Here is a 17516-nt window from a genome sequence, read left to right on the forward strand (position 1 = left end):
TGTATGGTGATTGGCGAAGCAGAAATGATCTTTGACTGGGCGGAATGGAATGAGGATTTTTGGTGCTCACTGTTAAATCTTTTTTTATTTTAATCCATTTGGGGGACATTGCGTTCCCTTCCTCTCTATGTTGTACTATGGTTTGTGTTTTCACTTTAGTTTTTCTGTCTCCTTTTACCCACTTGCCTGGCTGATAAGACACCCACAGGCAGCTGGCGGAAGATAATCTTCCTGCACCTACCGCGGCCCTGTGCATGTGCGGCTCTCCACCTGGTCTGTACTGCTCACCCCTTCCCTCTGCTTTTTGTGATGCACAAGCGATCGCCCACTCAAAGCTGCATAAAGAAAATCTTGCTGCAGCCAAAGCACCCATGGTTCATGTAACATCCCCGCCTCACTACTGCTGGTTGGAGTTGGTAGAGTGAGGCCATTCCTTGCAGAATACAGAGTAGGTGCACATAGTTTTGCAGATCTGTACGAAATAGAGATTTTCTTTTTTTTCTAGGCCAAATGGAAACAAAACTTCAACCACATGAGAATATATTCAGCCTCCTTGTCCTCCAACTCACAGAATTCATTTATGCCATAAATCACAGGAAAAGGAGCAGTTTTATGAAATTAATGAAGAACGTGAACTCACTGGGAGTAGCTTTGGAGTGGTTGGAGGTTACACTTTTTATATATTTTTTTGTATTTTTTCACAAAGCATCATTTAACGTTTTCTCTGTAAACATTGGGTCACTTCTATATGTCCTTGGTGTCTACAGATAACAGGAATCTGGTATGTTACTTTCATGCACTTGGTTCTGTACAACTAGACATTTACAGGGACAAAGCAAGGCTCTTGGAATGTGTGTCATAAGTAGGTCTAATATGTTCCCTTGCGTGTAATACAACTTTGTAACTTACTCTGTATATTGTTTTTGAGTTAGACCCCAATTTTGTTATGTGTAACTGTTATCGCTGTCTTTAAAATCTATTGAGATCTCTTACAGCAAATCAAGAAAATGCTTTTGTTGAGAATGTAAATAAAATGAAAGTCAATAATTCTGTAAACTAGTTCTAACTACTCTTTAGGTACATAATGTGTTAAATAAAATATAGTTTAATATTCTGTTATATAAATGTAGTATTTTGGACCCATAATCATCAAGTCTCTAGATATTGTGCTCTTCCACCATCCATCTCCCCCTATCTCTCTACCCTCTGTCTCCTCCTATTCTACCTATCTCTCTATCCTGTCTCCCCCTATTCTTCCTATCTCTAGCCTCTGTCTCCCCTAGTCTTCCTATCTCTCTATCCTCTGTCTCCTCTCTTCTTCCTATCTCTCTACCCTCTGTCTCCCCCTATTCTTCCTATCTCTCTATCCCCTGTCTCCCCTATTCTTCCTATCTCTCTATCCTCTGTCTCCTCCTATTCTTCCTATCCTCTGTCTCCTCCTATTCTTCCTATCTCTCTATCCTCTGACTCCCCCTATTCTTCCTCTCTATCCTCCTATTCTTCCTATCTCTCTATCCTCTCTCTCCTCCTATTCTTCCTATCTCTCTCTATCCTCTGTCTCCCCTATTCTTCCTATCTCTCTATCCTCTCTCTCCTCCTATTCTTCCTATCTCTCTATCCTCTCTCTCCTCCTATTCTTCCTATCTCTCTCTATCCTCTGTCTCCCCCTATTCTTCCTCTCTATCCTCCTATTCTTCCTATCTCTCTATCCTCTCTCCTCCTATTCTTCCTATCTCTCTCTATCCTCTCTCTCCTCCTATTCTTCCTATCTCTCTATCCTCTGTCTCCTCCTATTCTTCCTATCTCTCTATCCTCTCTCTCCTTCTATTCTTCCTATCTCTCTATCCTCTGTCTCCTCCTATTCTTCCTATCTCTCTATCCTCTGTCTCCCCCTATTCTTCCTCCTATTCTTCCTATCTCTCTATCCTCTGTCTCCCCTTTTCTTCCTATCTCTCTATCCTCTGTCTCCCCCTATTCTTCCTATCTCTCTATCCTCTGACTCCCCTATTCTTCCTATCTCTCTATCCTCTCTCTCCTCCTATTCTTCCTATCTCTCTATCCTCTGTCTCCTCCTATTCTTCCTATCTCTCTATCCTCTGTCTCCTCCTATTCTTCCTATCTCTCCCTATTCTTCCTCTCTATCCTCCTATTCTTCCTAGCTCTCTATCCTCTGTCTCCTCCTATTCTTCCTATCTCTCTATCCTCCTATTCTTCCTATCTCTCTATCCTCTCTATCCTCCTATTCTTCCTATCTCTCTATCCTCTGTCTCCCCCTATTCTTCCTCTCTATCCTCCTATTCTTCCTATCTCTCTATCCTCTGTCTCCCCTTTTCTTCCTATCTCTCTATCCTCTGACTCCCCTATTCTTCCTATCTCTCTATCCTCTCTCTCCTCCTATTCTTCCTATCTCTCTCTATCCTCTGTCTCCCCTATTCTTCCTATCTCTCTATCCTCTCTCTCCTCCTATTCTTCCTATCTCTCTATCCTCTCTCTCCTCCTATTCTTCCTATCTCTCTCTATCCTCTGTCTCCTCCTATTCTTCCTATCTCTCTATCCTCTGACTCCCCTATTCTTCCTATCTCTCTATCCTCTCTCTCCTCCTATTCTTACTCTCTCCCTATTCTTCCTCTCTATCCTCCTATTCTTCCTATCTCTCTATCCTCTGTCTCCTCCTATTCTTCCTATCTCTCTATCCTCTGTCTCCTCCTATTCTTCCTATCTCTCTATCCTCTGACTCCCCCTATTCTTCCTCTCTATCCTCCTATTCTTCCTATCTCTCTATCCTCTCTCTCCTCCTATTCTTCCTATCTCTCTCTATCCTCTGTCTCCCCTATTCTTCCTATCTCTCTATCCTCTGTCTCCTCCTATTCTTCCTATCTCTCTATCCTCCTATTCTTCCTATCTCTCTATCCTCTGTCTCCCCCTATTCTTCCTCTCTATCCTCCTATTCTTCCTATCTCTCTATCCTCTGTCTCCTCCTATTCTTACTCTCTCTCCCTATTCTTCCTCTCTCTCCTCCTATTCTTCCTATCTCTCTATCCTCTGTCTCCTCCTATTCTTCCTATCTCTCTATCCTCTGTCTCCCCTATTCTTCCTATCTCTCTATCCTCTGTCTCCTCCTATTCTTCCTATCTCTCTATCCTCTGTCTCCTCCTATTCTTCCTATCTCTCTATCCTCTGTCTCCCCTATTCTTCCTATCTCTCTATCCTCTGTCTCCTCCTATTCTTCCTATCTCTCTATCCTCCTATTCTTCCTATCTCTCTATCCTCTGTCTCCCCCTATTCTTCCTCTCTATCCTCCTATTCTTCCTATCTCTCTATCCTCTGTCTCCTCCTATTCTTACTCTCTCTCCCTATTCTTCCTCTCTCTCCTCCTATTCTTCCTATCTCTCTATCCTCTGTCTCCTCCTATTCTTCCTATCTCTCTATCCTCTGTCTCCCCTATTCTTCCTATCTCTCTATCCTCTGTCTCCTCCTATTCTTCCTATCTCTCTATCCTCTCTATCCTCCTATTCTTCCTATCTCTCTATCCTCTCTATCCTCCTATTCTTCCTATCTCTCTATCCTCTCTCTCCTCCTATTCTTCCTATCTCTCTATCCTCTCTCTCCTCCTATTCTTCCTATCTCTCTATCCTCTCTATCCTCCTATTCTTCCTATCTCTCTATCCTCTCTATCCTCCTATTCTTCCTATCTCTCTATCCTCTCTCTCCTCCTATTCTTCCTATCTCTCTATCCTCTCTCTCCTCCTATTCTTCCTATCTCTCTATCCTCTGTCTCCCCCTATTCTTCCTATCTCTCTATCCTCTCTATCCCCCTATTCTTCCTATCTCTCTATCCTCCTATTCTTCCTATCTCTCTATCCTCTCTATCCTCCTATTCTTCCTCTGTCTCCCCTATTCTTCCTATCTCTCTATCCTCTGACTCCCCTATTCTTCCTATCTCTCTATCCTCTGTCTCCTCCTATTCTTCCTATCTCTCTATCCTCTGTCTCCCCCTATTCTTCCTCTCTATCCTCCTATTCTTCCTATCTCTCTATCCTCTGTCTCCTCCTATTCTTACTCTCTCTCCCTATTCTTCCTCTCTATCCTCCTATTCTTCCTATCTCTCTATCCTCTGTCTCCTCCTATTCTTCCTATCTCTCTATCCTCCTATTCTTCCTATCTCTCTATCCTCTGTCTCCTCCTATTCTTACTCTCTCTCCCTATTCTTCCTCTCTATCCTCCTATTCTTCCTATCTCTCTATCCTCTGTCTCCTCCTATTCTTCCTATCTCTCTATCCTCCTATTCTTCCTATCTCTCTATCCTCTGTCTCCCCTATTCTTCCTATCTCTCTATCCTCTGTCTCCCCTATTCTTCCTATCTCTATCCTCTGTCTCCCCCTATTCTTCCTCTCTATCCTCCTATTCTTCCTATCTCTCTATCCTCTGTCTCCTCCTATTCTTCCTATCTCTCTATCCTCTGTCTCCCCCTATTCTTCCTCTCTATCCTCCTATTCTTCCTATCTCTCTATCCTCTGTCTCCCCTATTCTTCCTATCTCTATCCTCTGTCTCCCCCTATTCTTCCTCTCTATCCTCCTATTCTTCCTATCTCTCTATCCTCTCTCTCCTCCTATTCTTCCTATCTCTCTCTATCCTCTGTCTCCCCCTATTCTTCCTATCTCTCTATCCTCTGACTCCCCTATTCTTCCTATCTCTCTATCCTCTCTCTCCTCCTATTCTTCCTATCTCTCTATCCTGTCTCCTCCTATTCTTCCTATCTCTCTATCCTCTGTCTCCTCCTATTCTTACTCTCTCTCCGTATTCTTCCTCTCTATCCTCCTATTCTTCCTATCTCTCTATCCTCTGTCTCCCCTATTCTTCCTATCTCTCTATCCTCTCTATCCTCCAATTCTTCCTATCTCTCTATCCCCCTATTCTTCCTATCTCTCTATCCCCCTATTCTTCCTATCTCTCTATCCTCTCTATCCTCCTATTCTTCCTCTGTCTCCCCTATTCTTCCTATCTCTCTATCCTCTGTCTCCTCCTATTCTTCCTATCTCTCTATCCTCCTATTCTTCCTATCTCTCTATCCTCTGTCTCCCCCTATTCTTCCTCTCTCTCTATCCTCTGTCTCCCCCTATTCTTCCTCTCTATCCTCCTATTCTTCCTATCTCTCTATCCTCTGTCTCCTCCTATTCTTACTCTCTCTCCCTATTCTTCCTCTCTATCCTCCTATTCTTCCTATCTCTCTATCTTCTGTCTCCCCTATTCTTCCTATCTCTCTATCCTCTGTCTCCCCTATTCTTCCTATCTCTCTATCCTCTGTCTCCCCTATTCTTCCTATCTCTCTCTATCCTCTGTCTCCCCTTTTCTTCCTCTCTATCCTCTGTCTCCTCCTATTCTTACTCTCTCCCCCTATTCTTCCTCTCTATCCTCCTATTCTTCCTATCTCTCTATCCTCTGACTCCCCTATTCTTCCTATCTCTCTATCCTCTGACTCCCCTATTCTTCCTATCTCTCTATCCTCTCTCTCCTCCTATTCTTACTCTCTCCCTATTCTTCCTCTCTATCCTCCTATTCTTCCTATCTCTCTATCCTCTGTCTCCCCTATTCTTCCTATCTCTCTCTATCCTCTCTCTCCTCTTATTCTTCCTATCTCTCTATCCTCTCTCTCCTCCTATTCTTCCTATCTCTCTATCCTCTGTCTCCTCCTATTCTTACTCTCTCTCCCTATTCTTCCTCTCTATACTCCTATTCTTCCTATCTCTCTATCTTCTGTCTCCCCTATTCTTCCTATCTCTCTATCCTCTGTCTCCTCCTATTCTTCCTATCTCTCTATCCTCTGTCTCCCCTATTCTTCCTATCTCTCTCTATCCTCTCTCTCCTCTTATTCTTCCTATCTCTCTATCCTCTCTCTCCTCCTATTCTTCCTATCTCTATCCTCTCTCTCCTCCTATTCTTCCTCTCTATCCTCCTATTCTTCCTATCTCTCTATCCTCTGACTCCCCTATTCTTCCTATCTCTCTATCCTCTGTCTCCCCCTATTCTTCCTCTCTATCCTCCTATTCTTCCTATCTCTCTATCCTCTGTCTCCCCTATTCTTCCTATCTCTCTATCCTCTGTCTCTCCCTATTCTTCCTCTATCCTCCTATTCTTCCTATCTCTCTATCCTCTGTCTCCTCCTATTCTTCCTATCTCTCTATCCTCTCTCTCCTCCTATTCTTCCTATCTCTCTATCCTCTCTCTCCTCCTATTCTTCCTATCTCTCTATCCTCTCTCTCCTCCTATTCTTCCTATCTCTCTATCCTCTCTCTCCTCCTATTCTTCCTATCTCTCTCTATCCTCTGTCTCCCCTATTCTTCCTATCTCTCTATCCTCTGTCTCCTCCTATTCTTCCTATCTCTCTATCCTCTCTCTCCTCCTATTCTTCCTATCTCTCTCTATCCTCTGTCTCCTCCTATTCTTCCTATCTCTCTCTATCCTCTGTCTCCTCCTATTCTTCCTATCTCTCTCTATCCTCTGTCTCCTCCTATTCTTCCTATCTCTCTATCCTCTGTCTCCCCTATTCTTCCTATCTCTATCCTCTGTCTCCCCATATTCTTCCTCTCTATCCTCCTATTCTTCCTATCTCTCTATCCTCTGTCTCCCCTATTCTTCCTATCTCTATCCTCTGTCTCCCCCTATTCTTCCTCTCTATCCTCCTATTCTTCCTATCTCTCTATCCTCTGTCTCCCCTATTCTTCCTATCTCTATCCTCTGTCTCCCCCTATTCTTCCTCTCTATCCTCCTATTCTTCCTATCTCTCTATCCTCTGTCTCCCCTATTCTTCCTATCTCTATCCTCTCTCTCCTCCTATTCTTCCTATCTCTCTATCCTCTGTCTCCTCCTATTCTTCCTATCTCTCTATCCTCTGTCTCCTCCTATTCTTACTCTCTCTCCCTATTCTTCCTCTCTCTCCTCCTATTCTTCCTATCTCTCTATCCTCTGTCTCCTCCTATTCTTCCTATCTCTCTATCCTCTGTCTCCCCCTATTCTTCCTATCTCTCTATCCTCTCTATCCTCCTATTCTTCCTATCTCTCTATCCCCCTATTCTTCCTATCTCTCTATCCCCCTATTCTTCCTATCTCTCTATCCCCCTATTCTTCCTATCTCTCTATCCTCTCTATCCTCCTATTCTTCCTATCTCTCTATCCTCTCTATCCTCCTATTCTTCCTCTGTCTCCCCTATTCTTCCTATCTCTCTATCCTCTGTCTCCTCCTATTCTTCCTATCTCTCTATCCTCCTATTCTTCCTATCTCTCTATCCTCTGTCTCCCCCTATTCTTCCTCTCTATCCTCCTATTCTTCCTATCTCTCTATCCTCTGTCTCCTTCTATTCTTACTCTCTCTCCCTATTCTTCCTCTCTATCCTCCTATTCTTCCTATCTCTCTATCTTCTGTCTCCCCTATTCTTCCTATCTCTCTATCCTCTGTCTCCTCCTATTCTTCCTATCTCTCTATCCTCTGTCTCCCCTATTCTTCCTATCTCTCTCTATCCTCTGTCTCCCCTTTTCTTCCTCTCTATCCTCTGTCTCCTCCTATTCTTACTCTCTCCCCCTATTCTTCCTCTCTATCCTCTCTCTCCTCCTATTCTTCCTATCTCTCTATCCTCTGTCTCCCCCTATTCTTCCTCTCTATCCTCCTTTTCTTCCTATCTCTCTATCCTCTGTCTCCCCTATTCTTCCTATCTCTCTATCCTCTCTCTCCTCCTATTCTTCCTATCTCTCTATCCTCTGTCTCCCCCTATTCTTCCTCTCTATCCTCCTTTTCTTCCTATCTCTCTATCCTCTGTCTCCTGCTATTCTTCCTATCTCTCTATCCTCTGTCTCCTCCTATTCTTCCTATCTCTCTATCCTCTGTCTCCCGCTTTTCTTCCTATCTCTCTCTATCCTCTCTCTCCTCCTATTCTTCCTATCTCTCTCTATCCTCTCTCTCCTCCTATTCTTCCTATCTCTCTCTATCCTCTGTCTCCCCTTTTCTTCCTCTCTATCCTCCTATTCTTCCTATCTCTCTATCCTCTCTATCCTCCTATTCTTCCTATCTCTCTATCCTCTCTCTCCTCCTATTCTTCCTATCTCTCTATCCTCTCTCTCCTCCTATTCTTCCTATCTCTCTATCCTCTCTCTCCTCCTATTCTTCCTATCTCTCTATCCTCTCTCTCCTCCTATTCTTCCTATCTCTCTATCCTCTCTCTCCTCCTATTCTTCCTATCTCTGTATCCTCTGTCTCCCGCTATTCTTCCTCTCTCTCCTCCTATTCTTCCTATCTCTCTATCCTCTGTCTCCTGCTATTCTTCCTATCTCTCTATCCTCTGTCTCCTCCTATTCTTCCTATCTCTCTCTATCCTCTCTCTCCTCCTATTCTTCCTATCTCTCTCTATCCTCTGTCTCCCCTTTTCTTCCTCTCTATCCTCCTATTCTTCCTATCTCTCTATCCTCTCTCTCCTCCTATTCTTCCTATCTCTCTATCCTCTCTCTCCTCCTATTCTTCCTATCTCTCTATCCTCTCTCTCCTCCTATTCTTCCTATCTCTCTATCCTCTCTCTCCTCCTATTCTTCCTATCTCTGTATCCTCTGTCTCCCGCTATTCTTCCTCTCTATCCTCCTATTCTTCCTATCTCTCTATCCTCTCTCTCCTCCTATTCTTCCTATCTCTCTATCCTCTCTCTCCTCCTATTCTTCCTATCTCTCTATCCTCTCTCTCCTCCTATTCTTCCTAGCTCTCTATCCTCTGTCTCCTCCTTTTCTTCCTAGCTCTCTATCCTCTGTCTCCCCTATTCTTCCTCTCCCTCTCCTCTCATTTTGCACCCAAATAGACATGGTTTAGCCACAAAAAAAGCGGCTAAACCTGTCTAAAATCACTGCTCACAGTGCCGGCTTATTGCACATTTTTGCTCGTCTGCCTGGGGAGGGTGGTCTGCAAGCATCAATGTGTGCTGACGCAGCTGTACGCACCCGAACAGAGCAACAATTGTATTGCTATGTTGGGTACCCGGCGCCAAAAGCCGCAGGCGAAAACAGTTTAAATGCCCGCTATGTGTTAAATGACGTGAAAGTTTTGGTCTTTTTATTGCTTATACAGGAGTTGTTTGGCTTCAGTTTTAAAAGTTTGAAGTTTTGTCCTCCAGGATGCAGAGCCAGCAAAGAAACCTGTCCATCAAAAACCCACCCAAATTGTGAAGCCGCAGGTGTTGCCAAATTTACCACAACAGGATGAGATGTCTCTTCAAACCAAAGCTGTGGATACCTCCAAGTCCACTGAGCACCTTTCTCCTGCAGGTAGTAATAGAGATTTGTTAATGGAATCCACTATTCCTTGTTTCTCTTGTGTACATGCTGCTTACAGTACAGTTGCCATCCGTGCTCCTCTCCTTGTTTCAGTACGAGAGCAGCTGGAGTTCTTGGAGACCCGGAGAAGACAATATAGAAAATCAGCTCTTCAGGCCAAGCAGAATAATGACCTTGAACTAGCCAAGCAGCAAATGAGAGTAGTCCATACTCTCCAGGTCTCAATCGATAAAGTCAGAAGCGGTACCCTGGTGGACATTACCAAGGCAAGAACATGGGCAGGGGGGGGTTAAAAACCTGTCAGATGGGCATCACTAATGATGATTTGTAACCTGTAATAAATCACAGCTACCTTCAATAATGTTTCCATTTCTCACAGATACCACCTGCTCCCACAGATGAGGAGCATGACTTTGTTGTGATTGAACCTGAGGAGGAGAATCGGCCACCGCAGAACTCTGATGAGGTTTATGCTAAGTTGATAAAACTGCTTCAAGAGCAATACGAGGTACATTGCATCCGTCACTTTTGTTGTGTACTCCTGGGTATGGATTTTGTCTGATTTTTAGGTAAGTCACCATTACAGATTCATACTGTTATCACTTTTCCAAAGCAGCCACTGCAAGTGTCAACTCTGCACAGTTTAGTGTCCCCATTTGTAGGATGGTACCACTGCTCTCACCAGGCTCCTCCATGGGCACCTGGAGCTGCTTATGTTCCTGGATGGTAACACTACCTTCACCAGGCTCCTTCATGGGCACCTGGAGCTGCTTATGTTCCTGGATGGTAACACTGCCCTCACCAGGCTCCTTCATGGGCACCTGGAGCTCCTTTTGTTCCTGGATGGTAACACTGCTCTCACCAGGCTCCTTCATGGGCACCTGGAGCTGCTTAGGTTTCTGGATGGTAACACTACCCTCACCAGGCTCCTTCATGGGCACCTGGAGCTGCTTATGTTCCTGGATGGTAACACTGCCTTCACCAGGCTCCTTCATGGGCACCTGGAGCTGCTTATGTTCCTGGATGGTAACACTGCCTTCACCAGGCTCCTTCATGGGCACCTGGAGCTGCTTATGTTCCTGGATGGTAACACTACCCTCACCAGGCTCCTTCATGGGCACCTGGAGCTGCTTATGTTCCTGGATGGTAACACTGCCTTCACCAGGCTCCTTCATGGGCACCTGGAGCTGCTTATGTTCCTGAATGGTCTGATTCCTCTGGAATCAGAACTGCTGGGCTTGCAGGAATATAGGCATCTCGCAGGAACATTTCAGGATATTAAGCTTTACTTTCTCTTTCATCCTATGAGAGACGCAGAATGCAATAGGGCAGTGATTCTCCGCTTGGGATACTAGAACCTTTAGGTCTACTGTGATGGTAATAATTAGGCACATAGTGAAAGCAAAGAGAGGATATATGGTGCATGCGTGGGATGGTGAGGATATATGGTGCAGGCTGCACGAGGATGGGGATGATGTATGGCGCAGGGGCAGGATGGGGAGGATGTATGGCGCAGGGGCAGGATGGGGAGGATAAATGGTGCAGAGGCAGGATGGGGAGGATGTATGGCGCAGGGGCAGGATGGGGAGGATGTATGGCTCAGGGGCAGGATGGGGAGGATGTATGGCGCAGGGGCAGGATGGGGAGGATAAATGGCGCAGGCTGCACGAGGATGGGGAGGATGTATGGCGCAGGGGCAGGATGGGGAGGATAAATGGTGCAGAGGCAGGATGGGGAGGAGCCCCTGCACATTGGGCCATTGTGTTTAGTGTCCCCCATAACACTTGGAGAAAAGTATTTAATGTAAGTACAAACATCTGTTTTCTCATTCTACTTAGTTCTGGGCTGTGTAATCCACAATGGCCCTACTTCATTACTTCATCTGGGAAGGGATTTTTAATCTCTGAATCTGCCACCCAAGCAAACTTCCAGGGCTTGTGCCTTACGGTGAAATGCTACCTCCATGCCCTATTTGCTACCTCCATGCCCTATTTAGCTGCAGGAAGCTAGATCCCATGATAGCAGTCCCCTGGCTGACAACACCAGAGCTCTTCTAGTCTATGGCTTTGCTTCCTGGGGCTCCAATCACATCCTTCTAGCACACATGGAAGCCCCTTTGGTGCAACATCTCTGCAGCCCTTCTGTGGACCACGTTTTCCACAGCTGTACTGGGAGAGGATGAGAGACCCCCACCCTTACATACTGTTTTAACGAGATGAATAATAGAGATGCTTATTAAATGTAATCTATACATTATTTGATAACATTCATGTAATGGATCACTTAATAGTATTTTGCAAAAGTGACAATACTGCAACCCCTGCCAAAACCTATCCAAATGCAAGTACCCATAGAAAGGCATTTTCCAATAGCCTTTGCAGTGTTGGATTATGACTATAGGACTTACATTGATTTTCTAAAGTGTTTTGTAAACATGACTGAATATCATTGGCTTTTCTCTTACATTATTTTTTCCCAGAAATGTCTACAATATTCCAAGCAGTTCACACAAATGGGAAATGTTGCAGAAACCACTAGGTAAGTTACTAAGGGCAGGAGATGTCCAGACAACGATGTCACCGGTGAGAGCACTGTCCCAACAGTCATGGTTATTCTGTATATCTGTACTGATGACAAATGAATAGGTAGTTGGATGAGCCTCAACAGAGTGCTATAAACCTAAAGCTAGGACCTCCAAGGTCCGATGACTGCCTATGCCTTGTGCCACACCTGATAGCAGGAGCTTGCACCAAAATAGGGGCTGAGAAAGGTGGGAGTGCAAAGATGGTTGGATATTTTAAACTAGAACCTGGGATAAAAGGTGAAATAGGAACTGTAAGCAGGGTATTGTGGATAGGGAGAAGTAATATTATGTAACTGGAATTAAATGATGTAGGAGGAGTATTACAATGTAATAGAGGTGGTGTCCACACTATTCTTAAGAGTAATGCCACAGTGGGTGATGAGATTGTTGCTACCACAGACCAGTGTGGTCCCTTTCTTGACCACAATAGTTTACTGGAAATAAAAGTATGTGGATGGTCTTATAGGGCGCAAACAAAAATGTGTATATTGGGATGTGGGTGTGTTCAATATATCGTGATAAGTTGAGTGAATTAAATATCTGATAATAGTCAGTATAATGCCCACTGGATCTGACTAATAAGTAAAGGTGCTGGAGCTGGAGTACATCTGATACATCCATTCCAGAGGAGACTGTGCAACCTAAATGATTGTTTTAACAATCGTTACGTGCACAGTCTACCATAGAAGAGACTGTGCACGTAACGATTGTTTTAACGATTTGTTGATAACAACGTTATCATTAAATCATTCAAAACAATCGGTCAGTCTATGGGTTATAATGATGAACGATGATCACAAATGCGCACTCCCGTTTGTAGTTATCGTTCATCGTCCATTTCAGACTGTCCAACATGACGATTTTCATTAAGGGAAGGAACATTATTTGTTCATCTTTCAAAAAATTGTTCATTACACTTAAAATACGCCAGAGGATCTGACTGAAAATCGTTGGTTACAAAATCGTTAAACGTGTGTATGCACCTTTAGTTTCACAGGGAAAAAATATATTAGCCGTAGGGTTGCATAAAATTGGATTTAAAAAAAAAATAAAAATCAAAAACGGATTAATTTGATTTAAATAGGATTTTTTATAAATTTTTTTATTTTTAATTAAATGTTTAAAAATTGAAAATGTTTAATTCAAAAATAATTTGAATAAAAAATCCTATTTAAATACAAAAAAAAATGATTTTATGCAACCCAAATGAACAAATATTTTTTAAGGTTAAAAATTTAAGTATTGCAGAAAATTTAACAATTAAATTGTTTTAACATAAATAATTAAAAAACCCTAAAAGCATCGTAAAATTCTCCTTAAAGCCTTCCACTGGCTCCCCTTCCCCCTTCAAGGTTCTCACACTCGCTTACAGAGGCCTCACACATTCCTCTCCCACTTATATCTCTGACCTCATCTCCATTCACTCTCCTGTCCGCCCTCTTCGCTCAACAAATGCATGCTGCCTCTCATGCCAACTGATTACTTCCTCCCACTCCAGCCTCCAAGATTTTGCCTGTGCTGCTCTCCAGCTCTGGAACTCTCTCCCTCTCCCCATCAGACTCTCTATCTCTCTACAAATCTTCAAACGGGCTCTCAAGACCCACTACTTCATCATAGCCTTCCAGCTGTCATCCTAACCCCCTGCTACATGCACCTTCCTCCCTGTCTCCCTATCTGTGTCACGCCTGCTTGTCTGCCCCTCCCCATTAGATTGTAAGCTCTCACGAGCAGGGCCCTCTTCCCTCTTGTGCTTCCCCTTACTTATACCTTCATCTACTTCTCACTCCCCAGTTGGGCGCCTAATACTTGGTTGCTTACGTCCTGTTGCTTATTTGAGTGTTAAGATCGCTAATGCAGCAATGTATATAAACCTTGTCCCTGTCCTGCATTGTATTGTACTGTAAGTCACTGGTTTCCTGTTCACTTACTTATGTACTTTGTAAGGCACTGCGGAACATCTCTGGCGTCTTATAAATAAAAGAGAATTTAAAAATAATATTATACAGTACATATAGATAAATAAAATTTAAATTCTGCTAATAAAAGAGTAACGGATAAATTTGTAACTAATTTGTTATTGCAATAGAGTCTAGTTTGCTTAAAATGTTTCAAAATGTATCATAAGCTCCAAGCCACAGAGCATATATAGAGCAGGTGATATTGCTGGTAGATCTTTCCAACGTTAAGGTGCCTATCCATTTGCCGACTTTCTGCATGATGTGACCAAAACCAGGAGGTTTTGGTCGGAACGTGAAGAAACTCTGCAAGTGGATAGCCGGCAAGGATCAGCGATGCGCTTACACGCTGGGTCCTTGCCGACCCCGACTATCTATCAAACATGCCAGTCAACCTGTCGACGGTTGTCAGGTTCGGCATGTTAATAGATAGGGAGGTTGGGCTCCTGCACTGAAGACGTTCAGTGAATGTCTTTCAGTGCCATGCCCGCACCTCAGCGACATAAAAGTCTGAACGCTGGACGTTCAGACTTTCATGAAGTTAAATTGATAGGCCCCTTTTGAGATTGGTGTAGTATCATTAGTGGAGAGCGAGATCCTTCTTTTCTAATACTGTCCACTTTTTAATGTGTAGGATTGTGGATATTTTGTATGTTAAGGGTGCGCGCACCTCCTACCTTGTCCTACTGTGAGGGGGGAGGGAATATCCCGATTCCTGTGGCAATTAAATGTTTAGCAGCAATTTGAAGGGCACTCTCTGGTTTAACCAAGGGGGTATGATGATAATGGGATGCAGTAAAGTTAGCTCCGGGGGTAGAGGGTTAGGATTAGGGAGTCTAGCGGGGTTAGGGTTAGGCTTGGGGGGGGGGGGGGGATTAGTTCTAGGCACCCCTAGGGGGGAGGATTAGGGTTAGGCACCCCCAGGGTGAGTGTAGGGTTAGGCACTAGGCGGGAGGTTGGGGTTAGGCACCACTAAGTTAGGGTTAGGCACTAGGGGGGAGGTTAGGCACTAGGGGGGGGAGGTTAGGTTTGGGGGGGGGGAATTAGTTCTAGGCACCCCTAGGGGGGAGGATTAGGGTTAGGCACCCCCAGGGAGAGTTTAGGGTTAGGCACCAGGGGGGGGAGGATTAGGGTCAGGCACCCCCAGGGAGAGGCACTAGGGGGGGAGGTTAGGGTTAGGCACCCCCTGGGAGAGTTCAGGGTTAGATGCTAGGGGGGGAGGTTAGGGTTAGGCACCACTAAGTTAGGGTACTTACTTGCCCCAGTCTCTGTCCCTGACTAAGCCCGATGGGGGGGGGGGGGGGGGAGAGAGAGAGAGAGTGTCCATCTCATTTCTCCCAATGTGCTGAACCCAGAGGAAGCACTAGAGCAAGAACTCTTCCTAATATAGACCATATGATGTAACCAGCCCGGACCCCCTGCTCATACAGCCAACCCACCAGAGAACATTCTCCGGAGAGTGCCCTTCAAGCTGCTGCTGAAAATTTAATTGCCACAGGTATCGGGATATTCCCTCCACCCTCACAGTAGGACAAGGTAGGAGGTGCGCGCACCCTTAACATACGAAATATCCACAATCCTACACATTAAAAAGTGGACAGTATTAGAAAAGAAGGATCTTGCTCTCCACTAATGATACTACACCAAAGGACAATCTCTAATTATTATTATTTTATTATCCTTTTATTTGGCGCCACAAGGGGTCCGCAGCGCCTTACAAAACACAAACCATATGAACAGATAACACAGGAACGAAAGTGACATACAATGACGTGGGGCAGAACGTGGACATTGCTGCATAAAATTCACATAGGCAGCAGGATGGTGGAACCCAAACACTGGGTGCTGGAGTAGGCAGTGGGGAGGGTATGGTGGTAGTAGCCCATAAGGGAAGAGGGCCCAGTGTAAAGGAGGGTGCAGACAGACAGGGGTGACACATAGGGGAGAGACCGTGAGCAAGGAGCATGGGGATCTATCTACCAGCATGAACAGCTCTGTGGCTTGGTGTTTGATACATTTTAGACAAACTACTTGACATTCTATTTGGATATAATATTGCTAGAGCGCTACACCCTATTACGTCGATGGGTTGCCGTGATTGCATGAAGGTAGAAATAAAAGAAAGATGTTAGTAAATCAGTTGTGTGTGTAAAATATCTCATTTATTTTTAGTTAGTCACAGTGCTGTCTTATCAAGTACCAAATACTCTGCTGATACGATTTAGTGTTCTCAGAACTACAGAGAACATGTATCAATATATGTTTCCTTCATAGAACGCATTAATACCGGGACACAGTGTGTCAATGTTCGTGCTTATGTGGAGCGTGTTATTGAGGTATAGGTGACTCCTTCAGTGAGTACCTTCCGTACATACCTGGTCCAGTTGGCCTGTGACATACGTGCCCTTAGGTTGGCTACTATGTAGCTGTGGGATCTCGTTCTGGCCAGAAGGGTCCTTATGGAGCATACTCACGGTCAGATCTGTCAGATGAACAATTTTTGACTGCATTAAAATAAATGGAATTGTCCAAGTCTGACTGTAAACACATCAGATGTCAGATATCGTTACCTGACCATCGGGAACGCGCATCGTTCAGGCATGTCATATATGTCAGATTTTCCTTCAGATATGATTTTTTAAATCGTTATCGTTCAGATCTGAAGAAAAATCTGACCGTGTGTATGCACCATAATACTGTCACACAGTGTCGGCGTCCTGCAAACTGCTCCTGTTCTTACACTGTCCGGCAGGGTTTGTTTATAGTTTATATGCTGGATTTCTGTCTGCAGGTTTTCCTATGTCCATAGCCACGGCCTCCTTCAGTCCTCTGTATATTGAGTAAGGCTCAGTGTCCCGGGGACCGAAGTTGTTGCCTTTTATTCCTTCCTCGCCACCTAACCGTGGTGGTAACTGTGCTGCTGTTGTGTACTTTATCAATCCCTCTCTCGTTATGTCTGTACCTAAAGTCTGGCTTTCAGCGTGCCTTTCTATGTAGCGCAACCTTTCTTCTGTCTCTCTGGCTTTTGTCCATACTCCCGGCCATGTGTATAGTGACCGGGTGCCGCTTGTCAGTTCCCGCCAGCAGTCTTTCTCCGAGTCCCGGTCACATAATCCGCGGCTCAAGTGGAGATTGCCGCTTGTCGGTTTTGTCTTTCAGTGGTTGTTAGTAGTAATCGGTGCTGGAAGAGACATTTTAGATGTCTCTTCATGTTGTAGGAGTATTATTATGTAACTGGAATGAAATGATGTTGGAGTATTATTATGTAACTGGAATGAAATGATGTTGGAGGAGTATTATTATGTAACTGGAATGAAATGATGTTGGAGGAGTATTATTATGTAACTGGAATGAAATGATGTTGGATGAGTATTATTATGTAACTGGAATGAAATGATGTTGGAGGAGTATTATTATGTAACTGGAATGAAATGATGTTGGAGGAGTATTATGTAACTGGAGTGAAATGTTGGAGGAGTATTATTATGTAACTGGAATGAAATGATGTTGGAGGAGTATTATTATGTAACTGCAATGAAAAGATGTTGGAGGAGTATTATTATGTAACTGGAATGAAATGATGTTGGAGGAGTATTATGTAACTGGAATGAAATGATGTTGGAGGAGTATTATTATGTAACTGGAATGAAATGATGTTGGAGGAGTATTA

The 17516-nt window shown here is 44.1% G+C and overlaps 1 protein-coding gene across 4 annotated transcripts in view; it reads left to right on the forward strand.

The window, feature by feature from the left end:
• Nucleotides 1-17516, forward strand: part of CC2D1B (coiled-coil and C2 domain containing 1B) — a 160997-nt gene that overhangs the window by 92696 nt on the left and 50785 nt on the right. For all 4 annotated transcript variants that reach the window (XM_088462248.1, XM_088462249.1, XM_088462250.1 and 1 more), the window contains 4 exons: nt 9148-9298; nt 9401-9573; nt 9687-9815; nt 11787-11845. In XM_088462248.1, coding sequence (XP_088318374.1) covers nt 9148-9298; nt 9401-9573; nt 9687-9815; nt 11787-11845 — 512 coding nt within the window. The remainder of the gene's footprint in view (nt 1-9147; nt 9299-9400; nt 9574-9686; nt 9816-11786; nt 11846-17516) is intronic.

The sequence above is a fragment of the Taudactylus pleione genome, unplaced genomic scaffold (assembly GCF_031769625.1).
Source record: "Taudactylus pleione unplaced genomic scaffold, aTauple2 ptg001167l, whole genome shotgun sequence".
NCBI lineage: Eukaryota > Metazoa > Chordata > Amphibia > Anura > Myobatrachidae > Taudactylus > Taudactylus pleione.